The sequence below is a fragment of the Salvelinus fontinalis genome, chromosome 18, assembly GCF_029448725.1.
Source record: "Salvelinus fontinalis isolate EN_2023a chromosome 18, ASM2944872v1, whole genome shotgun sequence".
NCBI lineage: Eukaryota > Metazoa > Chordata > Actinopteri > Salmoniformes > Salmonidae > Salvelinus > Salvelinus fontinalis.
Window position 1 is genome coordinate 18,957,459 of NC_074682.1, and position 25,348 is coordinate 18,982,806.

At 46.4% G+C, this 25,348-nt stretch overlaps 1 protein-coding gene across 7 annotated transcripts in view; it reads left to right on the top strand.

Moving 5' to 3' along the window:
- The window catches only part of magi1b (membrane associated guanylate kinase, WW and PDZ domain containing 1b), a 197,325-nt gene that overhangs the window by 169,789 nt on the left and 2,188 nt on the right, over positions 1 to 25,348 (top strand). For 4 of the 7 annotated variants that reach the window (XM_055868483.1, XM_055868485.1, XM_055868487.1 and 1 more), the window contains exons 13-22: positions 6,163 to 6,194; positions 8,925 to 9,171; positions 11,067 to 11,158; positions 13,466 to 13,658; positions 14,623 to 14,925; positions 16,638 to 16,841; positions 20,818 to 20,911; positions 21,016 to 21,109; positions 21,728 to 21,871; positions 22,658 to 22,796. In XM_055868483.1, coding sequence (XP_055724458.1) covers positions 6,163 to 6,194; positions 8,925 to 9,171; positions 11,067 to 11,158; positions 13,466 to 13,658; positions 14,623 to 14,925; positions 16,638 to 16,841; positions 20,818 to 20,911; positions 21,016 to 21,109; positions 21,728 to 21,871; positions 22,658 to 22,796 — 1,542 coding nt within the window. Of the gene's footprint in view, positions 1 to 6,162; positions 6,195 to 8,924; positions 9,172 to 11,066; positions 11,159 to 13,465; positions 13,659 to 14,622; positions 14,926 to 16,637; positions 16,842 to 20,817; positions 20,912 to 21,015; positions 21,110 to 21,727; positions 21,872 to 22,657; positions 22,797 to 24,441; positions 24,528 to 25,348 lie in introns of all 7 variants that reach the window. The other 3 variants (XM_055868489.1, XM_055868486.1, XM_055868484.1) reach the window with 3 other exon arrangements.

A 25,348-nucleotide genomic window follows, 5' to 3' on the forward strand; every position in this document is an offset into this window, starting at 1 on the left:
ATTACATGACCAGAAGTATGTGAACACCTGCTTGTCGAACGTCTCATTCCAAAATCATAGGCAGTAATATGGAGTTGGTCCCCCCTTTGCTGCTATAACAGCATTCACTCTTCTGGGAAGGCTTTCCACTAGATGTTGGAATATTGCTTTGCAGACTTATTGAGCATTATTGATGTCGGGCACTGATGTTGAGTGATTGGCATTCCAATTCATCCCAAAGATGTTTGATGGGGTTGAGGTCAGGGTTTTGTGCCAGCCAGTCAAGTTCTTCCACACCGATCTCCACAAACCATTTCTGTATGGACCTCGCTTTGTGCACCGAGGCATTGTCATGCTGAAACAGGAAAGGGACTTCTCCAAGCTGTTGCCACAAAGTTGGAAGCACAGAATCGTCTAGAATGTCATTTTATGATGTAGCATTAAGATTTCCCTTCACTGGACCTAGCCCAACCCATGAAAAACAGCCCCACACCATTATTCTTCCTCCACCAAACGTTACAGTTGGCACTATGCATTCGTTCAGGTAGCGTTCTCCTGACATCCGCCAAACCCAGATTCATCTGTTGGACTGCCAGATGGTGAAACGTGATTCGGAGCACGTTTCCACTGCTCCAGAGTCCAATGGCGGCCAGCTTTACACCACTCCAGCTGACGTTTGGCATTGCACATGGTGATCTTAGGCTTATGTGCGGCTGCACGGCCATGTAAACCAATTTCATGAAGCTCCCAACAAACAGTTATTGTGTTGATGTTGCTTCCAGAGGCAGTTTGGAACTGAATAGTGAGTGTTGCAACCGAGGAAGGATGATTTGTACGCGCTTCAGCACTCGCCGGTCCCATTCTGTGAGCTTGTGTGGCCTACCACTTTGTGGGTAATCCGTTGTTGCTCCTAGACATTTCCACTTCACAATAACAGCACTTACAGTTGACCGGGGAAGCTCTAGCAGGGCATACAAACTCAGTTTTTAGAAAGGTCTTATGACGGTGCCACGTTGAACGTGTCTGAGCTTACCGAAATTGTTATAGACATTGAGCAGACTCCTTCAGTAGATCAGCCATTTCAGACTCCTAAACTGAGTTAGATGATGGTTTGATGATGGTGATGCCAAACATCTACAAAGATCTATCTTAGGCTGGCTTACGGAACCATGTAAGGGCTGAAAGCATGCTTTGCATAACATGTTGCTGACTTCACGTTCAACGCTGATAATGAATGGCATTGCAGAGAAATTGTACAGAAATCCAATGGTCGAGGAACAGAGTGCCAGCAGCTTAGCCTCCAGATTCTGCCCCTGCACTTTTGGCCGACGGGCCTTGTTTGTGTATGAGCCAGAGTCACTGGCGTAACAAGGACAAGGTGAGTCCACCTCCCCTCCTCCCCCTTCTCTTCACACCTCCATGCCGGGGGGGGGGGGGGTTGTACATCTCAGCCATCTCGGCCTTCCTTTGTTTCCATGACAATACTCTGCAGCACTCTGCAGTGGGACTTTCCTCTATCAAATCAAATTGTATTGGTCACATACACATTTTTAGCAGATGATATTGCGGGTGTAGCGAAACTCATGTGTTCCTATACTGTGGGTGTATGATTCAAAGGTGAGGTTGCTAACGCCTGCACCTTTTCCATGTCACCTTTTCCTGGTCACAGGACTGGGGTGCACATATGTCACTTTCAATCCCATCTTCTATACATTTGCTACCCTGGGTAAATAAACATCTGCATTGGTCATCACAGTCACGTCCGTGACAGCCTATTTGTACATTGATGACATGTGGCTCAGTCTGTACTGTGAAATAGCCTGGACCGGCCTGCCGAGGCAACCGTTGCCAAGAGACCATCTGTCAGTCCCCTGTGCGCCTGTTGCTGGCGCCGTTGTGACAGATGGCCTGGGCTGTCGGAAGCCATCCATCTGAGGCCAGATGAAGGAGGGGGGGCCAAGACGTGGGCCCAGTGTACCCCCTCCCACCCCGCTGGACATCATAATCGCCTCAATAATAGCCTCCGTTTAGCAGCCGCTGTGGCCAGCGCCCTCTCAGACTGACCTGCGGCCTCTCTCTGTGGAATTAGCAACCTAGTGACCACTATAGCCTACGTGAGGGCAGTGGCGGAGGATTTCAACTGAAGTGGCATGATGGCATCACCAAAAATGGCAAATGAATAAATCACATATTGCGGTAGTGTATAAATAGAAGGTATGCCGTTTTCAGATGAAAACAACCATTGCTGATCAGTCACCTAAATCCATGTGACAGACATGTTCAGTAGTGTGTTTTGAGTTTGAAAAGAAGGCTGGCCTGTGTTTTCTCTCTCCTGCGCAGTCCATCAGTGTGAGAACCAGCCATGCTAGTCCCCCTGTGTGTAATTAAAAGATGGAGGGTGGATGATGCTGTAAGCTGCATCGATAAGAACACCGGCGGATCCAGGGCTCCGCACATGCCCAGTAGCACCACCCTACTCCTGAAACAGAGTGAGAAGTGAAGTAGCTACTAGCTAGCACGTTTAGGACACCCCTAACCTGTCTCTGGCACTGTCACTTTGTCTGACTCCTGGGAGGGGCAGATGGCTCTACATTTGATAATTATTCTAAAGGTCTGTTAAAACTCAGTGCTGCTCTCTTAGCAACTGTACAGTTCCCCTACTCCCAATCATCTGGTGTTTTTAGAGAGATGGGTGGTACCATAAATGGTAGTGTGACTCGTTTGAGGAGAAGAGAGAGGAGGGCTGTGGAGGGAAGGTTAGTACAGGAGAGAAGAGGAGTGAAGAAAAGGGGCTGAGAGAGGATGAGAAGGAAAGTTTGGGGAGGTGATGAGAGCATAGCGTGGGTAGAGTGGGGGAAGGTTTAGGGGTGGTGAGATTGAGGGGAGAGGCTGCTCTGCTGCAGAGTATATGAAGGTTTAATGGCCACCCAGAGTAGCCAGTGTGGAGTCGTGCAACATACTGCAGAGGCAGATTAGACACGTAGTACACAGGATAATCAAGAAGAGACTGACACAAACACAGAGAGGCTGGGCTGGTCAAATGGTGTTCAGGGTGAGTGGAGTAGGGCGTGGCTGTGGTATGCCAAGAGAATAACAATTGCTGAAAGAAGAGGAGAGCGCTATAGTGGAAGGGAGCAGGTAGGGGAGAAGAGGAGAGCGCTATAGTGGAAGGGAGCAGGTAGGGGAGAAGAGGGGAGCGCTATAGTGGAAGGGAGCAGGTAGGGGAGAAGAGGGGAGTGCTATAGTGGAAGGGAGCAGGTAGGGGAGAAGAGGAGAGCGCTATAGTAGAAGGGATCAGGTAGGGGAGAAGAGGGGAGCGCTATAGTGGAAGGGAGCAGGTAGGGGAGAAGAGGGGAGCGCTATAGTGGAAGGGAGCAGGTAGGGGAGAAGAGGGGAGTGCTATAGTGGAAGGGAGCAGGTAGGGGAGAAGAGGAGAGCGCTATAGTAGAAGGGATCAGGTAGGGGAGAAGAGGGGAGCGCTATAGTGGAAGGGAGCAGGTAGGGGAGAAGAGGGGAGCGCTATAGTGGAAGGGAGCAGGTAGGGGAGAAGAGGAGAGCGCTATAGTGGAAGGGAGCAGGTAGGGGAGAAGAGGAGAGCGCTATAGTGGAAGGGAGCAGGTATGGGAGCAGAGGAGAGCGCTATAGTGGAAGGGAGCAGGTAGGGGAGAATAGGAGAGCGCTATAGTAGAAGGGATCAGGTAGGGGAGAAGAGGGGAGCGCTATAGTGGAAGGGAGCAGGTAGGGGAGAAGAGGGGAGCGCTATAGTGGAAGGGAGCAGGTAGGGGAGAAGAGGGGAGCGCTATAGTGGAAGGGAGCAGGTAGGGGAGAAGAGGGGAGCGCTATAGTGGAAGGGAGCAGGTAGGGGAGAAGAGGGGAGCGCTATAGTGGAAGGGAGCAGGTAGCGGAGAAGAGGGGAGTGCTATAGTGGAAGGGAGCAGGTAGGGGAGAAGAGGAGAGCGCTATAGTGGAAGGGAGCAGGTAGGGGAGAAGAGGAGAGCGCTATAGTGGAAGGGAGCAGGTAGGGGAGAAGAGGAGAGCGCTATAGTGGAAGGGAGCAGGTAGGGGAGAAGAGGAGAGCGCTATAGTGGAAGGGAGCAGGTAGGGGAGAAGAGGGGAGCGCTATAGTGGAAGGGAGCAGGTAGGAGAGAAGAGGAGAGCGCTATAGTGGAAGGGAGCAGGTAGGGGAGAAGAGGGGAGCGCTATAGTGGAAGGGAGCAGGTAGGGGAGAAGAGGGGAGCGCTATAGTGGAAGGGAGCAGGTAGGGGAGAAGAGGAGAGCGCTATAGTGGAAGGGAGCAGGTAGGGGAGAAGAGGAGAGCGCTATAGTGGAAGGAAGCAGGTAGGGGAGAAGAGGAGAGCGCTATAGTGGAAGGGAGCAGGTAGGGGAGAAGAGGAGAGCGCTATAGTGGAAGGGAGAAGGTAGGGGAGAAGAGGGGAGCGCTATAGTGGAAGGAAGCAGGTAGGGGAGAAAAGGAGAGTGCTATAGTGGAAGGGAGCAGGTAGGGGAGAAGAGGAGAGCGCTATAGTGGAAGGGAGCAGGTAGGGGAGAAGAGGAAAGCGCTATAGTGGAAGGGAGCAGGTAGGGGAGAAGAGGAGAGCGCTATAGTGGAAGGGAGCAGGTAGGGGAGAAGAGGAAAGCGCTATAGTGGAAGGGAGCAGGTAGGGGAGAAGAGGAGAGCGCTATAGTGGAAGGGAGCAGGTAGGGGAGAAGAGGAGAGCGCTATAGTGGAAGGGAGCGGGTAGGGGAGAAGAGGGGAGCGCTATAGTGGAAGGGAGCAGGTAGGGGAGAAGAGGAGAGAGGGATTAGGGGAGTGAAGAGATTTGTTGAGATGAGCAGTGATGGAGAGGGGAACATTCTCTAAGGTAGCTGGACTGTGGACCACATTACAGTGGCTGTTGAATACAGATGTTGAGGGGATAAGAGCCATAAAGAACTGCCTAATCCACCTCAATCCCCCAGATTTCCCTAATGGATTTACACACAAACTGGCCCTGTTTTGTCAGGTTCAGAGATAGACACTTCACCCCATCCAATCCTGTCTGCATGCACACATGCTCTTACACACTGAGTACAATACATGTATGTTTTACTCGTTCTCTTCTTTATGCTGCTGAATACCATTATACACACACACACACAGATCTAGGCTATGTTTTCATTTTAGTCTCCCATTACTCTCTGTTTGTGTTCATGTTGGAGGCTCTAATGATATTCCTGCCAGTGTGGGACTCTATTAATGTATGAACATATTATTTATGCTAATGCAGGCCCTGCCTGTCAGAGCCTGCCTCCGATTGATGAGAGCGGGAAGGAAAGAGCGGAGTGAGCGCGCGCGTGTGTGTGCGCAAAAGTCTGTGTGCACGTATGTTTACTAGCGTGTGGGTGGAGGGGAGAGAAGGGGAGGGGGAAAAGCGAGGTGGAGAGATGAGGGGGAGGGTGAAAAAGAGGAGAGGCAGAAAAAAGCAAGCGCTAAAGATCGAGACGGGAGAAGAGCGGTGTGACTGCCTCTAGATGCTGGAGCCTTCCACAGCCGAGCGACGTGCTGAACGGACGCAGAAAGATGGTCTCAGTAAGAGGGGAACTGACGGTTGCCTATCATTTAATGTACAGTATCTTGGAGTCCTCCTCCATGGGAACGATAGCGGAGTTAGCTCAGAGCTGCCCCTCTCTCGCTCTTTCTACCCCTCTGTCTGTCTCTCTCTCACACACACACATATACACACACACTCTATCTTTCTCTCTGACAGTGGGTTAGGCAGGGTCTAGCGAGCGGAGCGCTTGGTTGGCCCCTCTTCCGCTGCAGCAGTCAGCCGCCGTGCTAATGCAGATAGATCGCGCTGCCCCCTTTAACGCGGTGCGCGGGAGGGTGGATGTGAGGGAGCAAGGGAACGAGCCAGAGAAAGAGAGGGAGAAGATAATTCAAGCAGAGACAAGCAGGCTAGCGCTGCTCCACCGCTGGAGTCTCTGATTGGAGTCTCTGTTTGGAGTCTCTGTTTGGAGTCCCTGTTTGGAGTCCCTGTTTGGAGTCCCTGTTTGGAGTCCCCCGTCTACTTCACGCTGGGGTTTTGTTCTTAGTCTTTTACCTGTGGGGAAGGTGAAATATTATTGTATGTCGTTTACACGTTTTTTTCTTTCTCTTTCTTTCTTTTTTCTCTCCGTCGTGATCTGGATATTGCTTCCCAGGGGTGGCTCCTGCAAAGAAGAGCCCAAAGCTGGTGAGTACCAAAAATATCTGTACCTCCCCCATCCACATCTCCCTTCCATTCTCCTCCATCCACCCCTCTCTCCACTCCTGTGTGGAGTGCTAATGTTGGTCGGTGTAGAGCATCCCAGAATAGTGCTGGATTTTCTCTATCAGGACTCCCGCTATGTTTTGGTCCTGATGAGAGCTTTAAAGACCTGTGCGCTGGGTCGGAATAATGTTGTGTTGGGTGAAACTGTTTTTTTTTGCTGGATGACAATGCTGCACTGGTTGATTATGTTGACCCATTGGTAGGCAGAGCAGGCCTGCTCATGGATATTTTTTTCATTATCTATGCCATGTTCTCATGTTCTCCTGGCTTAATGAATTCTAGGTAAACAGATCAGTAAATTAGGCCAGCCTTGGAAAAAGCATTCCAAGCTTGTGGTCCAAGTGTAGGGTTGATTTCTGAGAATGGTCCAGCTCTTCTTAGCTTCTATTTCTGGCCCCAATGTAGAGAGTATGGAGAAGTCGTGATTGCTAGAGACTGGACCACTGTCAGTCTGTGTTACCCTCTCCCTGTAGCCTATCTCTTGGGGGAGATGCTGCCTGTGTGCTCTCTCTGTGTTGTATGAGGGAAGAATGGGGGTGGATTTGTGCTTCTGTGTTTTCCCTTCCTAGATGTAATTCTCCCTTCCGGGTCGTTCCACCTCAAAAAGCACAAGAAAAGGATTTCCACACCAACCAGCTCAGATTGTTCTGTAGTTATTAACAGATGCTATTAGCATTACTGAATTATTTTGCTGAAATATAATTAGATCTCTGAGAAAGGAGGTTAATTGATTGCACTCAAATTGGCAATTTAAATTTATAGGATTCAGTTAATATTCAATAAATATCATACCCAACATCTGATGTTGACCAAACTTCTTCCTACCAATGAGAAAGACATGAAAAATTACATTTAAAAAAATCAAAAGCCACCTACAGACCCCCCACACCAATCCCGCCCCGACAATCAGAATATAGTATCAGTTCTCAATGTTTGGATTATTGCTTCTTCATACTATGTAACGTATTCCGTGTGAATCTTTGTGTTTTTTGCCCTGTACAGAAAAGTGTGTAATTATAGTCGCTTGCATTGTTTACCATAAAGTAGCATGTTTTGATCACTAGAGGACCCTGTTCATACTTTAGTGCCTCACTATTTTCTCAGTTTTGCTCGTCTCTTGTGTTTATTAAATAGATCACAACATTTCCTTTGGTAACTTTGGGTAGAAAACCTATAGATTTGGCTGATGATGAAAATACATTGTGTGGTCACCTTCACAATTTAAATCCTCCATAAAAGCAATTCAGTCTACGTAAGAACAAACTGAATTTGTTCTTACGCTTAATTTCTGTCCAAGAAACATGGTTACAACATTTTAGCCACTAGCCCATTTCTGCATCAACGTTTTGGGCTTGTAGGAAAAGTCTTCATATGAGAATTGCACCATATGGTTAGCCCTCTCAGAGAGCTGCCACTTATTGGACTTTGCAAGGAGAGTTGGGTTGAAAGCATTGGGTTGCTAAGAGAAGGACAAACTGAATTGGCTTTTTTATTGACCTTTATTTCGACAGGGAAGTCATATTGAGACTGAAGACTCTTTTACAAATGAGCCGTGCACAATTTAAAACAAGGGCATCAATAGGCAAGCACAGACATAGAGGACTGGCTTGAAATGTTCTACCCAACATTGCACAGGAAATGATCTATTTAGTAAACATTAAACAGCCCAGCAAAATGGATGAAAAAGTGTTGCGTCATAGCAAGAACAGTGGCATCTAGTGGTCAAATATGTTACTTCCACACTTCTTTATGGTAAATAATGCAAGCAACGTCAATGACGATTTCTCAGAACAGGAGGGGAAACATCAGCAGATTCACATAGTATGAAGAAGCAGTGATCCAAACCACACCTTCGTACTACTGTTAAACATGGAGAACTGATGCCTTATACTGGTTGTTGTGGTGGGATTGGCGTGGGGGTCCGTGGCTTTCAACCATTTCATTTATTCTTCATGTCTTACTTATTGGTAGGACGTCTGGTCCAAATCGGTTGTTGGGTACTTTATTTATTGAATATTATCTGAATCCTATCCATTTTAAAGGCCAATTTGGGTGCAATCAATTAGCTTAATTCTCCAAAATCAAATTACATTTCAACAAAATAATGTTTCAGGAATGCTAATCGTATCTGCTTCTAACTACAGGAACAAATTCAGAACAATCTGAAATGGTGGGTGTCATGGCTTGTTGAAATTATATTAAATTACTCTTCAGTTTAACACCCTTCTCACTGTTACTGTATGTCTCTGAATGTCTCCTCATGCATTGGGGGATAGGGTCTGCCATTAATGTATTCAGCTCTGTGTTGAACAAAAGGAATAGACTATATACTCTAGTCAGCCGAGCTCTGTTTTTTGACTGAATTTTGACTGAATTCTTCACTTTCCCAAAAATAAATCTCATGAACAAATCTGCTTGATTATGCCTTGGGTATTGTGAGAGAATGGGTTTCTGGTTGACATCACTGGCCTTGATTAAAACGTATGTATTTTTGACTGACTTCTGTAATATGTATTTATTTATCTTTACCACTCTCTCCGACTCCTTCTATCCCTCTCCTTCTTACTCTCTCTCTTTCTGACCACCCTTCTTCTCCCCCTCCACCTTTCTCTCCCTGTCTTACTCCTTCTATTCTCTCTCTCGCTCATACAGCAGTTAGCGAGGAAGGACAGTCAGAACAGTTCTGTGCACAGTGTTTCCAGCCACCGGAGTACCCACACTGACTCCCCTGTGCACCCGTCCCTGGCCACCCCATTCAGCGAGAGCGCCGCCCCCCCACCCCCCTCCCAGCCCCTGCCCGGCCTGCCTCCCCAGGACCCTCAGGCAGACGGGACCATCCAGAGGAAACCGGACCCCTTCAAGATCTGGGCCCAGTCCAGGAGCATGTATGAAAGTAGGCGTAAGTATTTGTTTTTGGTGTTGGCTCTGGTGCTCCGTCTGTCCTCCAGACAAATGTGGAGATAATTTGCGGTGGTGGTGCCTCCAATATTTCTCTGGTAGTCTGGTGAGTTTAACGGGTGCTAGCCTCCCCAATTAACAGGAATATCTCTCAACCGCTGTCAGTCGCCCTCTGAGTATTGGAGGGTCCAGAGGGTTTAACGTCTAATAACTTTTCTGGTGCTCCTGCTTTCATCAAGGTAACATTATTTGGAGGCCCTAAAGGGAGAGGAACTGGGTACGGTACTGCCGTACTCAGGTGAGAGAGGATAGGGGAGAAGAGGAGAGGAATTCTAGAATTCTAAAGAAACAAGGAAGAAGAATAGGGGATTGTTTAGTCAACTCAGCCTTATTCAGCACTTGTACATCCCTGTTCTGAGGAAATAGGACTTCATTACCATTGTGATGCCACGTTTACCTAATAGATTCTGAAATCAAAGCCTGGGAGAGCTGAGGCTGTAAACGCACCATTTCATGACCACCCTTTTCCAAACCTGAGCAATGCAGGTTGGATGAGCTTCGAAATCTGCCCATGCTTGATGTTTGCTCAGATGCCATTTTGGTGGTGCTAGCTGGATAGTGGATACTAGCCACTCTTTCTTCCCATCTCCTATTCCTGATCTGAAGTTAATCTGCTTGTTCTCCAGAGTCAGCCTGAGCTGGGCAGATTGAATCATCTTTGTTTGGTATGGATCTGTTCCAAGCCAGTGGTTTAGAAGTTGAGCTGCTGTATTGATCTCATAAGCTGCCAAGTGCCTAGCTGGGGCCCTTGTGAACGGGAAGATTGAGACGGTTAGCCTGTGACATGCCCATCTCGGCCATACCCTGAGTCCCAGTGTAGTAGAAAGAGGGCTAGCTCAACACTGTGAGCTCTTCTGTTGACTCTGGAACAGATTGCAGCCAAGCTGGCCTCTTGCCCTTCTCCCTCCCTCCTGCTGGCTCTTAGTGGCTTTAGCTGTGGAGGTCTGTATAGTTACATGGTGTATCCCATGGGGGGGCTGAACGCATGGACACACACACAGACACAGACAGCTTCAGGCTGTTGCTTGGACCCCTGTTTCTCTGTGGTCTGCCCACCTCCAGTGCTACGTGAACCATGAGCTGTCAGTCGCTGCAGTGCACCACTATGTAGCAACTTAGTGCCTCTCTGACAGCTAGCTTCAGTACTGCCACCCTCTTCCTCTTCCCTCCTGCTCAGATCTCCTCGGATAGGGGCTTCCTGACTGAGCCTGAGGAGCAGCACTGCTGAGGCATTTCTCAATAATACAGCATCACGCTGGCATACTGGTGACCTGGCTGAGTACTAGGGAGAGACTCCCAGTCCCTGTCACCTACCTACCCAGGTTGATGGGACAAAGTGAAGAAGGATTTTGTCTTGAAAGACATCCAAAAGGATCGTATTCAAAGAGATCCCAAATATGGAAGTTTGATAAAGTAGGTACTTAGGGGAATTTCACAGCCCTCTCCTCTCTTGCTTTGAATGGTGATTTGAAGGTATTTTGGGAATAGATAATTTTCTTTTCATGGGAAGTTATTAGATATTTACACATTCCTCAGGGTAAGCTATAGAGGAAAAGGCAGAATGAGGCAGTGGTGTGGTGTAGAGGCTGCCGTAACAGTGCAGTAGAGTAGAGAGGCTGAGTGAGGCATGGACCACTGGCCTGATTCAGAAGGAACTGCAGGTGTGCTTTGTGCTCATTAAAGCCATGAATGACATAATCAGCTCCCACCCTCCATCTCCTCCAGTCCTCTGCCTCTGTTCTCCTCTGAAAGGAAAGGGGGAGAGGAGGGGTTACACAGTGTGGGTTCTGATGTGATGATCCAGGATGTAGTTATCAATTCGTTTTCTGGTTGCAGTGCCTGATTTCCAGGAGCAGGACATCTTCCTGTGGAGAAAGGACACGGGCTACGGGTTCCGGATCCTGGGAGGGAACGAGCCAGGAGAGCCAGTGAGTTAGAGGATTCAACCACACACTAACATCACTGCTCTGCATACAGTGCATTCTGAAACTATTCAGACTCCTTGACTTTTTCCACATATTGTTACATTACAGCCTTATTCTAAAATTGATTAAATCGTTTTTTCCCCCTCATCAGTCTACATAAAATACCCCATAATGACAAAGCAAAAACAGGTTTTCATAAATATTAGCAAATTTATTTTAAAAAATTAAAACGGAAATATCACATTTATATGAGTATTCAGACTCTTTACTCAGTTCTTACGTATGACACTACACGTTTGGCACATCTGTATTTGGGGAGATTCTCCCATTCTTCTTTGCAGATCCTCTCAAGCTCTGTCAGGTTGAATGGGGAGCGTCACTGCACAGCTATTTTCAGGTCTCTCCAGAGATGTTCGATCGGGTTCAAGTCCGGGCTCTGGCTGGGCCTCTCGAGGACATTCAGAGACTTGTACCGAAGCCACTCCTGCATTGTTTTGGTTGTGTGCTTAGGGTAATTGTCCTATTGGAAGGTGAACCTTTGCCCCAGTCTGAGGTCCTGAGCACTCTGGAGCAGGTTTTCATCAAGGATCTCTCTGTACTTTGCTCCGTTCATCTTTCCCTTGATCCTGACTAGACTCCCAGTCCATGACGCTGAAAAACATAATGCTGCCACCACCATGCTTCACCGTAGGGATGGTGCCAGGTTTCCTCCAGAAGTGACGCTTGGCATTCAGGCCAAAGAGCAACCTTGGTTTCATCAGACCAGAGAATCTTGTTTCTCATGGTCTGAGAGTCTTTAGGTGCCTTTTGGCAAACTCCAAGCGTGCAGTCATGTGCCTTTTTACTGGGGCGTGGCTTCCGTCTGGCCACTCTACCATAAAGGCCTGATTGGTGGAATGCTGCAGAGATGGTTGTCCTTCTGGAAGGTTCTCCCATCTCCACAGAGGAACTCTGAAGTTCTTTCAGAGTGACCATCGGGTTCTTGGTCAACTCCCTGACCAAGGCCCTTCTCCCCCGATTGCTCAGTTTGGTCGGGCGGACAGCTCTAGGAAGAGTCTTGGTGGTTCCAATCGTCTTTCATTTAAGAAGGATGGAGGCCACTGTGTTCTTGGGGACCTTCAATGCTGTATAACATTTTTAGTACCCTTCCCCAGATCTGTGCCTCGGAGCTCTACAGACAATTCCTTTGACCTCATGGCTTGGTTTTTGCTCTAACACGCACTGTCAACTGTGGGACCTTATATAGACAGGTGTGTGCTATTCCAAATCATGTCCAATCAATTGAATTTACCACAGATGGACACCAAGTTGTAGAAACATCTCAAGGATGATCAATGGAAACAGAATTCACCTGAGCTCAATTTCGAGTCTCATAGCAAAGGGTCTGAGTACCTATGTAAAGTTTATTTTCTTTAATATATGTATAATTTTGCAAACATTTCTAAAAACCTGTTTTTGCTTTTTCATCATGGAGTATTGTGAGTAGATTGAGGGGGGGGGAATAATTGAAACCATTTTAGAATAAGGCTGTAACGTAACAAAATGTGGAAAAAGGGAAGGGGTCTGAATACTTTCCGAATGCACTGTATATCTATAATCTCTCAATAGGTATTTTAAATTCAGTTGAAAAATAATACACCTTTCAACAGATTCTAAGTATCTAGTTATTAGTCTTGGCTTGGACATTTATTATGATACTTCTCAGTTTATTATTACAAATATTTAGCATAGATTTTTCTATATTTTTAGCATCTTTGTGTGCCATATTTGACTGTTTAATTGATGGTTGTAAAGTCCTCTGTTGGAGCCAGATGAATCAACTACAGCAGCAGTGTTGGTCTGCGTGTGGTGGTGGTTGAGGTCTCAGCTCGGTTCTGTTGCTCCACTTGCTCTTTCATCTCCTTGCTGCAACCTCAATCAGAGAAGAATATCTATCCCACCACTTTTTTCTCTTTTAAAGAGGCCAAGTTGTTTGTTCTTGTGAGCTGGTCTGTACAGCTTTTGAAGAAGGAAAATAATGACACACAAGAGATTTAGACCAGGCTGTGCAGCCAAGCGGAGAAAGAGGAGAGGAGACGTACTAGCCAGCTTTCTAGCTGGACCCACGCGTTAGTGCTGTACTAAAATGATCTTACCTAAGAGGTAGAATATTCTTCAACAAACTTTAATATCTCATGTTTATGTCACGGCGTGCTGTTGATTGATCAACAACCTGTTCTGTCATCCCCCTCTTCTGTCCTCTCCTTTTCTTTCATTATCTCCCCTCCTCCCGCCGCTTCTTCTCCTCCATTCCTCCCCTCCTCTCCCCAGATCTACATAGGGCACATAGTGAAGTACGGGGCGGCGGATGAGGACGGGCGCCTGCGTTCGGGGGATGAGCTCATCTGTGTGGACGGCACGGCGGTGGTGGGGAAGTCTCACCAGCTTGTGGTACAGCTGATGCAGCAGGCCGCCAAGCAGGGCCACGTCAACCTCACTGTGCGACGGAAGACCGGCTACGGCGGTAAGGGAACACAGCAGCTAGTTAAACACGGACATGAAGTTTTACTTAGACACTCTTACCCAGTGAACGCATTCAAATAACACCTACAGCATCAGAAGGGATTTGTGTGACCTTGTCTTTCAACAGCAAGAGATGGAGAGAAATCTGTGGTAGTATTGTTGGCTTTAATCAGACAATGTAATTTGATAGGTTGTCTGCCAGTAATTTTACCAGTAATTCTGTCTTCTCTGCACAATGCTTAATGATCATGGTAGAATCTTATGTAGAACAGAATTCGATAATCTGTCTCAGAATGTTCCTAATTCACGTATAGCACAAACAGCAGATGAGCAGCAGTCTGTGCAGTAGTACAATCAACAACAGTCTATGCAGAAACATCAGAGCAATCCACTGCTCCAGGCTCCATTTTTTTTCATCAGAGCAGCGAAGGGCCCGAGGACAGGGCTGCTATTTGAAGGGTCGCCCCGCTGCTCTTCAAAAGTCCATGGGTGTGTGGGGAAACATTTATCAGAGGCCCTCAACGTGCCCAGCCTGACTCTGACCTTCAGCAGGATAAATAAAGTTCCTTAAACGTGATGAAGAGGGTCCCAACCTTCTTCCGCTCACACCACACGCCAGCCTGCCTGCCAGCCACTGATGAGAGCGCACAGACCGAGGGCATGATGGTTGTCACAGGGATGATGCCCAGTATGAAGCACTGCCTCAATGCCAGGAAACCTTCCGTTGTGATGCAATCAGGAAACTTTAGATGTTTTTGGGAGGAATAGATGAAAGTGTGGCTGTTAGAGCAGCATGCTCCCTGTAGACCTGCTTCCTGCTACCAGTGTGATCATTACGCCAGGCTGAGTGGGTAGAGAGGAGCACCGGAGTCAATGTTGATTAGCTAAATATTTTATTTTGTGTTCTTTTAGAGTTATGAGCTGTGTGCTATTGCTGTAAAGTAGCTGTGTCAATTCCTCCTCAGGGTCTAAAGGGGAGGGCGAGGTGCCCCCGTCCCCAGCCTCGTCCCACCACAGCAGCACACAGGCCCCCTCCCTGACCGAGGAGAAGCGGACCCCCCAGGGCAGCCAGAACTCCCTCAACACTGTCAGCTCCGGCAGTGGCTCCACCAGCGGCATCGGCAGCGGGGGCGGTGGGGGCTCGGGTAGCACCGTGGTCAACACTGCCCTGCAGCCCTACGATGTGGAGATCCGCCGCGGGGAGAACGAGGGCTTCGGATTTGTGATTGTTTCCTCTGTGTCCCGACCCGAGTCTGGCACCACCTTTGGTAACACCCGTCTTCTCTAACTTTCTGAACTTAAATATAGGTACAGTAGCACATATGCATGTACTGTGCACACACACACACAAGGTTCCTCTCAATATACAGTAGAACATATCTTTTTTGTAACTAATCACTCTTTGACTACTGGGTACTGTCCCCCTACTTCTATGCAAATGAGTTTCTTAATAGCCCATATTTCTGGTGAGTAGCTTTCATCCTCATTCTTCCATCTTCTAGCGAGTGGTATTCCTCTTCTATTTTCTTTCATTTTGTCAAGCAGAGACACTGAAACCCAGCCCAAAGAACTGTAATATTTATACTATCTTTCATAATTGATCACAAGTAAGAGCATGTTGCATAATATCCTGTATAATTCAGATGCTCTTACTTAAATGGCTCCGATGAGCTGATTGCAGCAGTTATAATGATGAGTTAATAAGGGGAAGAGTGTTGTGATATTGTAAGTGGGATCATTTGTAGATGGATAGACCCTCTCCCACTGTCCTCCCGCTCTGCTTGTCCCTCAGCATACCCCATTGTCTGCTCTGGTGTCTTTCGCTGTGCGGTGTATTCTGCCTGTAACTGCTACAGAGAGATCTCGCTGCCCCCTCTGTACCTACCTGACCAGTCCTCAGCGTGTCTCTCTGGGTTGGATGTGCTGAAACACTGCTTAACTTAACTCGCTGGGCGTCAAACGATCAGGCAAAGCACATCTTGTACTGAAGTGGAAGGCGTTGGCAAGTTTGTACCATTTTGTTTATCTTCCAGGCTTCATATCAAAGAGGAGCACATTGGTTATTGATCAATAGTGTAGAGAAATGACATTTGATCTGTATGGATCCCAATTACTCTGACACAGATATATCTATCCATCCTCTCTTAGCTCGTTAAACAAACACATCCTTCTGCTGTGAAACCAACAAAGCTTCTAGTTGGAACAGAACTCAATGAGTTGAGCTCCACAGATTTGTTCTTGACTGGAGTTACTGACAGCAGAGGGAGGAAACAGACTGATTCATCTTTCTAGTTCCATGAATGAAGAACAGGAATAGAGATGGAGAGGGAATGATATGTGCTGTATTTCTCTGTAATGAATGAGAGGCATTCTCTAGTAGGGTAGAAGCCTTTGTGCCGCCTGAGGATTGTGGGTAGGAGAGGACCTGAGGGTACTTAGCGAAGAAGTTGTCTGTGTTGTCTGTACGTGTGTAATCTAGGCTGCAGCTGCAGGTGTCTGTCTTATCAGAGCTGAAGGTTGCCATAGTTTCCTGATTACTAGGTTTCAGCTGTACAAGGGATGTCAGGAGAGATTCACTTAGGCAAATAGAAAACCGTTTCCTTTGGAGCAGCGCTAGTACATACTGTTGACAGAGAGAGATGGTCAGTGACACCTTGAGTATTTAGTATGGAGTCCTAATTAATTTGAATGCAGTACATATAGACTATGTAAAGGCATTTTTCCTTCAACATTCCCTCTCACTTGATCAATGCTTTTTCTATTTCTCACGGGCAGATTTCCAGGCACAGTCTGTTGGCACTTGGCTTGGTGGCTTTGGTGAATTAACCCTTAACCTTCTGTCTTCCTTTCTCTGTCTTCTCCTCCTCTTCCTCCTCTGTCCCTTTTTCTTCTTCTCTCTCTCTCTCTCTCTTTTCAAACAATACCCCCACCACCAACAATGTCACATCACACACACTATGAATCACACAAACGCAAAAAGCTGGAAATGCATGTGTGGCCATGCCCCACAAAATAGGTCGTATTATTGAGGGGAGCCCTGCGGACCGCTGTGGGAAGCTGAAGGTGGGAGACCGTATCCTGGCTGTCAACGGCTGCTCCATCACCAACAAGTCCCACTCGGATATCGTCAACCTGATCAAGGAGGCCGGGAACACGGTCACGCTAAGGATCATTCCCGGAGACGGTAAGACAGAACCCTGTTTCTGGAGAGCCTGTATGTTTTCTTTTCAACCCTAATCTAGAACAGCTAGTTGTACTAATTAGCTGGTTGGTTATAATTGGGGTTGGTGCGGCAATCTACAGCAGGGTTACGGTAGCTCTCCAGGAACAGGTTTGGGCAGATCTAGACTGTAGAATTCAGCAGCTGGGATCAACCTGCGTCATAGGAATATGTGTGCATTGCATCAGTTATGTAAACGTTTATTGTATTGGAATGTACAGTATACACCTTTTGCTAAAAGAAAGCCTATCTCAGTACATCACCGTCACAGCGTTTTTACATTTCCAGTGTTCTAGTTAGTCTGATCTCCCCCGCGATGTTGACAGAGCTGCTTCTCTTGAATGGGAGGGAACTTTCTAGTGCAGTCGTGCATTTCACATTCTCCTGAAGCATTCTAGAGTAATTTAGCTGTCAGAGGCTGTAACGGTGTGTGCGTTTGCGTGTGCGTCTTTCTTGGGGCTAAGAGCTCTTGTTACACTGCACTGACAGATCACCCTGGCATGCTGTTTGATTAAGTGAGAGAGATGCAGGGAGAACGCCAGTGTAAACACTAGTCTTTGTCAACCTGCATGTTGGCAAAATTGTCCATGTTGCTGCTGTTTGGTCTGTTTTTACGGATGAAAGCCTTTTTCTGAAGAGACAGATGATTATACTGAGCCACAATTGTTTTGAGAGAGAAAGAAAGACTGGGAAGGGGGTGGGGAGGGAGGAAGGAAGGGAAAGCGCAATGGAAGGAGGAAAGTGGGAGAGAAGGAGTACCGGATGAGAGATGCAGAGATTGAGGGAGGAAAAGAGAGGGAGGGAGTGTGTGAGGATGGAACCTCGGCTGCAGACAGTTGACACCAGGGGTTGGAACCGAAATGATTTACCAATCGTTTCGTTCTGTACCGAACCACACATTTTGTTGTTCTGTTCCACTGTTCAGACAAAATAAAATTCTGAACCAGTTCGACCCCAAAAAAGTACTGGTTTACATCGTTCCTTTTTTAACCTGTGAAGTCAAGTTTTTTACACTGAGCTCATTTAATTACTTCCCCAATCAGTGTGGATAGATCAGGTAAGCTGGTTGTTTACATGAGTAATGGACAGACAAGTGTTGCCTATGGCACAAGATGTGACTGAAATTTTACGGGTGGGGAGAGAGCGAGAGAGGGTTGAGGAGCAGGCTTGAATCGGTGGGCATCTTGTTATGACATGCATTATCTGAATTAGATCCACAGAATTATACCTAGTAGGAGCGGCTTTTATGAAGCTTGAGCTAGTAAGTGAACAGGCTTGTGGTGCAGAGCAGCATCAGAATTAAAAACACGTCTTACCTTTTTTGTAGTTAATAAATCCAATGTTAAACTTGATAACTAGGCCTATATTAAAAAAAGTAATTCCATTCTTCTGTAGCTAATAAAAAATCGTTGCCTATCCGTTAAATCAAATCAAATGAAGTTTATTTTATATAGCCCTTCGTACATCAGCTAATATCTCGAAGTGCTGTACAGAGACCCAGCCTAAAACCCCAAACAGCAAGCAATGCAGGTGTAGAAGCACGGTGGCTAGGAAAAACTCCCTAGAAAGGCCAAAACTTAGGAAGAAACCTAGAGAGGAACCAGGCTATGAGGGGTGGCCAGTCCTCTTCTGGCTGTGCCGGGTGGAGATTATAACAGAACATGGCCAAGATGTTCAAATGTTCATAAATGACCAGCATGGTCAAATAATAATCAGGAGTAAATGTCAGTTGGCTTTTCATAGCCGATCATTAAGAGTATCTCTACCGCTCCTGCGGTCTCTAGAGAGTTGAAAACAGCAGGTCTGGGACAGGTAGCACGTCCGGTGGACAGGTCAGGGTTCCATAGCCGCGGGTAGAACAGTTGAAACTGGAACAGCAGCAAGGCCAGGTGGACTGGGGACAGCAAGGAGTCATCATGCCCGGTAGTCCTGACGCATGGTCCTAGGGCTCAGGTCCTCCGAGAGAGAGAAAGAAAGAGAGAAGGAGAGAATTAGAGAGAGCATACTTAAATTCACACAGGACACCGGATAAGACAGGAGAAGTACTCCAGATATAACCAACTGACCCTAACCCCCCGACACATAAACTACTGCAGCATAAATACTTGAGGCTGAGACAGGAGGGGTCAGGAGACACTGTGGCCCCATCCGATGATACCCCTGGACAGGGCCAAACAGGAAGGTTAACACTTCTAACATCAGAACAGTAGCTTCAGAGAGGGGAAGGGCAGATAGCCTACACATGTGCATACACACTGGCTAAGATTTTCAGCTTGCAGGCTCTCGAATATGTTTCTGAGTGGCAGGACTGAAGGAGTTGCATAGGTGCATTGTTGTATTTTTTTGTGGGACTAGAAAAAATGACAGGAACGTAACGGTTTCCATGCTTTTAAAATAACGGTTCTGTTCCAGAACAGTGTGGATCACTTTCATTCCCAGCTCTGTTTCTGTTCCTTGAACCGGTTCCAACCCCTGGTTGACACTGGCGTAGAGTGGAGGGAGAATGTATATTTTAAGACATTGGGATTCATGGACAGAGACGGCACTCATCAAACACCGGGTCTCCCCAGCAATGTGACTACCCAGCTGGCTGGAATTAAACCCACTTGGCCCGACCTCAGCTCGGCCTCCACCTTGATCGTGGGCGGAATGGAGAGTTAAGCCAATGGGATCCAAGAGGACTAGTGTGGGAGTGATGGATTTATGAAACTGGAGTTGAGCACAGCCGGTGGGGCTGGGATTAGTCTTGGGGTAGTTATTAGAAACAAATGAGGGGGCTGTATGGAATGAGGAGAAGGTTGTGCGCTTATTATGTGTTTATTTAACGGTTACGGTCAGGCATTTATTTATTTATTTATTTTTTATTTATTTTTTTACCTTTATTTAACTAGGCAAGTCAGTTAAGAACAAATTCTTATTTTCAATGACGGCCTAGGAACAGTGGGTTAACTGCCTGTTCAGGGGCAGAACGACAGATTTGTACCTTGTCAGCTCGGGGATTTGAACTTGCAACCTTCCGGTTACTAGTCCAACGCTCTAACCACTAGGCTACGCTGCCGCCCCAACGGTCAGGCATAGGTCATTGATTACACAAATGATGCCATATGATGTGATTAGATGAAAGCCATGAGTATAGCACTTCCTCCGGTCCAGGCTTCCATATATCCCTGTTTGAATAAATTCTATATAAAAAATGTAATGGCCCTGCTACTTTATAGCTATCGGGCGTCCGGCATTGCCATCAGCCAACCGTCAGCCGTTGAGGAAATGCTTCCTTTGAAATCAATGAAAGCTGCTTCACTGCCCGTGTTGCGCTCGGGTTGCGTCACTTCCAATGGCAGCGTCCATGCTCAAGAATCGTCGAGATTCAATTCTTGATGGCTGTCGCCCTCGTTCGTTCTATCTTGTGAATTGAAATAATGAGAAATAAAGTTTTTTATTTTTTTGCATATGGCCTCGACTATACACCACTGGTTATTTCACTAAGATATATGAAGTCAAGAAGCTACTACTGCTAGCAGGCTAGCTATATCAAATAGCTAGGTTCACAATGTACACAAAAGCAACTTGTGTAATTAGAGGATCATTAAGTACAATGACTAGCAGCAATTTAATGAGTACTTGTGAAAAACTGAATCAAAGCTATTGGACTTACGCATAATGAATAAATATGTTACTGCACAGTAGGGGAAAACAGAATGAAGACGCTCTCAAAACTACACGCTCTGTGTAGCAGGTAGAACGTCACATTTACACAACGCTGATGGCAAAGCAACGCAATGCTTATAGTGGAGCTGAAGTGTTAGAATGGCTTACGAAGGGTAGTGCAGCTGCTCTTGGTTCATTTTTCTCCCTTTGTATTTTGCATGGTTCAGTCTTCAGGCCCATGATTCCCCTGCTCTCTTTCTCTCTCTTTCTCGCTCCTTCTCTCTCTCATCAGAGTCCTCTAATGCATCACTGCTGACCAACGCTGAGAAGATCGCCACTATAACAACTACTCACACAGCCCAACAGCAGGCTACACCTGAGCCCAGGTGAGAGGGATTCTGGGATACATGTATGTAGGACCTAATTGCTTAACATGTATGCCTATTAGCAAAGATTTTTAACCAATATTTTGTCATCTTTCTCATTCCAGAAACAACACCAAACCAAAACAGGAGTCCTCTTTTGAGTTCAAATCCCCCCAGGCCCCTCCTCCCCCTGCCCCAACAACACAACCTCCAGCCCAGGTAAGGATCTGTCCAGCGTTGCCAAGGCCCGCCTGTCCCCAACTGGCAGCCTGCAGGCCGAATTTGTATTATTATTTTTTTTAATTCGACATACGACTGTAAAAACACCAGGAAATCATGATTTGAACTTTCTTGCGGTCAATTTGCAGTCTACAAATTATTCGTAATTATGTTCCAGCCCCCCGACCATCCTCTCAAGTACAAAATCGGCCCGTGGCTGAATCTAGTTGACAATCCCTGCCCTACAGCAATGTGTTCCCTCTGAGTGTTTGTCACACTAGGGAGATGCTTTATTCTGATATCATATTGATTAGTTCCTGAACAGAGCTGGGAGGGAGGGTGTTGAGTCTGTGTCCTTGGCAGTGCCCTTGTAGTGTCAGTGGCTCTGTGTGCCCTCTCTGCCTGCCTCAAACCGCCCCATAGTCCAGTCCATCTATTATTCATTTCACCCACCACCACTCTCGAACTCCGATCAAATAGGTGTGACTTTCCTTCAGGTGGCATTCGTCCCCACACTGAAATACGAGCCATCCACAGACAGACGCACACTGGCAAGTCTAGCCACCGCTGAATCACCAGTCTGACATTGCCGTGTGTATGTGTGTGTTTTTTCCTCAGGATGCTGGCTTCTACTCGGTGGACCTGGAGAGGGAGAACAAAGGTTTTGGGTTCAGCCTGAGAGGAGGTCATGAGTACAACATGGACCTGTATGTGCTGAGATTAGCTGAGGACGGAGCAGCTGTACGCAATGGCAAGATGAAGGTATGTATGACCCCCATAGAAATCTAAAGTTGATGCATCATATTAATTCCACTCATGTAATGCTGAACACCTAATACAAAATCAAAAGAAACGTTTACCATTCCCCTGTGTCCTACGTAGTCAATTAATGGGTTAATTGGTTTTCCTTTATTATTTGTGAGTATGTGATGTATGTAAATAACATTGAATGTTAGCGAGGGCAACTGTCAGGGAGGTGTGTGTGTCACTGTTCTGAGCAGGGCTTGTTAGATGAGGTATTAATAGGCCCAGGTTCTGTGAGGCGGAGAGAGGTGTCAGTAGGAGACCCATTTCTGTGCAAGTGGAATTCCCCCGACGGAGAGAACACTGACAGATAACTTGAGGCGCAGAGGGAAGAAAAGAGAATTAGAACAGCATTCTCCCTCTTTCTGTCTCTGCCTGCATGAGGCAAACCTACAGTTCTTTGACACAATTTATTTTCCTTTTGTACCATTGTGGATTTATAGAAAGTATGCCTTCACAGCAGTCAGAGTAGTTGTTCTTTATGTTTTAACTATAATCTAACCTTTCTCCCTCTGGCACTTCTTATGTTCCCCACTGTCGCCTTTTTCATACTTTTTGTTCCCTCCTGCCTTTTTCCTCCCCTGTTCACCCCCGCTGTCCTTCTCTCCTCCTCCTCTTGTCCCTTTCCTCCCTATCCTCACCCCTCTGTCCTTAACACTCTGTCCCCATCTTTGTCTCACCCCACTACCTTCCACTCTTCTCCTCTCCCTCCTCCAACGTCTCCCTCTCTCCTCTCTCCTTCAGGTGGGAGATGAGATCCTGGAGATAAACGGTGAGAGCACCAAGGGCATGAAGCACGCCCGCGCCATCGAACTGATTAAAAACGGCGGCCGCCGCGCCCGCCTAGTCCTCAAACGGGGCGACGGCTCGGTGCCTGAATATGGTGGGTCAATCTACGAAAACATTCCATTTTCCCCCGTCTTCACCCCCTGAGGGCGCACACACACTCCCCGTGGGGGAGGGGCGGGTTGGGTATACGAGAGGACGCCTGTCTCCTCTCCTGTCCTGCTATGTCCTGTGCTATGCTCTGGGCCTTCCACTGACTTCCACTGTCCACTGGGTGTGTCTGGTTTTGCTCCCTTCGGGTCTGGGTCAACCGCTGTCACCTTTTAACCTTCTGCTGTGTGTCACTGAGCGGGGCGCGGCTTGGGGAGCAGGGCTTTCTGGGATGCCACAAGGATGATAGTGGTCTATGTAACCCCTCGGAAAAAGAGGGTCACATGGAAAGAAAGAAAAACAATGAAAGAACTGTGAGGAGAGAAAAAAAATCCCAAAAGATGAGTGTTTCTAAATGTGGATATACAGTATGTTTATTGAGTCCTTGCTGAAGTATATTTTTAGTGTAAAAAAAAAAAGAAAAAGAACTTGATCTATTGCATCCCGTGTTAAACTGGGAAATGCTCTCTGGTTGGATTGCATCGCCAAGCTTTAAGATGGCTTAATGAACATATATATGGTATTTATTGAAGGTGAATGTAAGCTACTGAGTTTAGAACTTCAGTCTAGACGGTCTTGAAATGAGAGCATTCTAATACTTTCTACCATTTCATCGGGAAATTCACAATACTTTGTTTGACATATTCACAAATCCTTGGATTTATTCTCACCTACTGTGTAACGTCATTGGAAAACTGTGATTCTGGAGACTCCGCTCATTCCTGACAATTCAACTCAATTCAGCTCCACCTCTACAGTCATTTTTGTAACTAAAAAAAGAAACATTTTTACAAGTATTTTTGTTCATGTACAGAGCCATGAATCAACCCATATATTCATCTCGAAAGTATATTGCTGCATGAAGTTGGCGAAGTTGAAATCCAAATGTTTATTTAATTTTTTGTCAATTTTCCATAATATTTATGGTATATTTCATTTTAATTGTATTGATCTGTGAATTGATAGTCACAATTCATCTTATTGCATTTTTGATTTTGGAAAATATTGTCCTTTTATTCATGTATTTAGTTGCGCCGAGAATATGCTATGTCTTTCCTGCACCAATAAGACATCTCTGTGAGGTTGTATATTATACCTTTTTTTTTGTACTTTTAGTTTCCACTCTTTGACATTTATTTTATGTTGGCAATGTAAATGGCTTCATACTGTATTGTGTGTGCATCTCGCTGTCACTATGGGGTTGGTGTCACGTGTGTGTGTGTGTGTGTGTGTGTGTGTGTGTGTGTGTGTGTGTGTGTATGTGTATGTGTATGTGTATGTGTATGTGTATGTGTATGTGTATGTGTATGTGTGTGTGTGTGTGTGTGTGTGTGCGTGTGTGTGTGTGTGTGTGTGCGTGCGTGCTCGGTTCCAGGACTTTTCACTCAAGGATGGGGTTATTTCCTGGACTGTTTCTTTCTCTGAGTGATTAAATGTTCAAATAAACACCTTTTCCATTGAAAAATAAACACAGACAATAATTCTTATTTCTCCTGCCTATTGTTTTAGTAATCTAAACCCTTTGCCTCTTTCTCTTTTTCTCCTTTTTATCTACCTTTCCTTTTGTTTCGCTGGGCTCTTTCTTCCTTCAGAGATGGTTGCTCCCCATCTCACCGCATGTATGAGATCCTCTAATGACAAGCTGGGAGATCCTAGTTCCTACCAAAATCAGACCATGGTTTGTAGCTGTCCTCTCCATCTCTCTCCTCCGATCTCTCTCTCCGGTCTCTCTTTCTCTCTCTCTCTCGCTGTGTGCTGTGGCCTCAACTCAACCGTACCGTGCCTCTGCTCTCCATGCATAAGAATCCATTCACCCACAATGCATTGCCAATACCTTCGCCGCTGTTGTCATGCTGACCAGTAGGAATGGATTCATACATCCCACCTTTCACATTCAACCTCTGGGCATGGCGTGTTCACTGCTGACATGGTGTCTCCAACGCATCCGTTTGATTCATGTCACATTGGTTTGGTGATAGGGGTTGTGAGATATTGGTAAAGTTTTTGTCTTTTCTAGACATTTTCTCAACCAATCAATCAATTCCTCCTCTACCGCTGTTCCTCTCTTCTCTTCAATCTATTTACTATTTAGCTGTCTAGTTAGTATCTGTGGTTAGTCCGTTAATGACCGTAGCATTGGAGATAAAACTAGATCCAAGTAGAGTTACTAAGACTTTTAGAAGCTGTCTTGTGACGCTTTGATTACCATCCATGTGGTTTATTCAAAGATCGGGTGAGGTGGTTAGAGTCCGGTAAGAACCAATAGCACTGCAGTCATGTAATGACGATCAATAGTCTCTTATCTCCTTGTTTAGTCCCTAAAACCATTCCGTACACCTCCTTTATCCATGGTGCTGAGCCAACTCCCTGCATTCTTTATGGATTCCAATCTGTGAAACTAATTTACAACCACAATGTTGTTCCGAAACCAATCAGGCTCATACATTATTTACATCATTACTCAATTCAAAAACTCATCTTGGTTTTGTTAGTTGCATT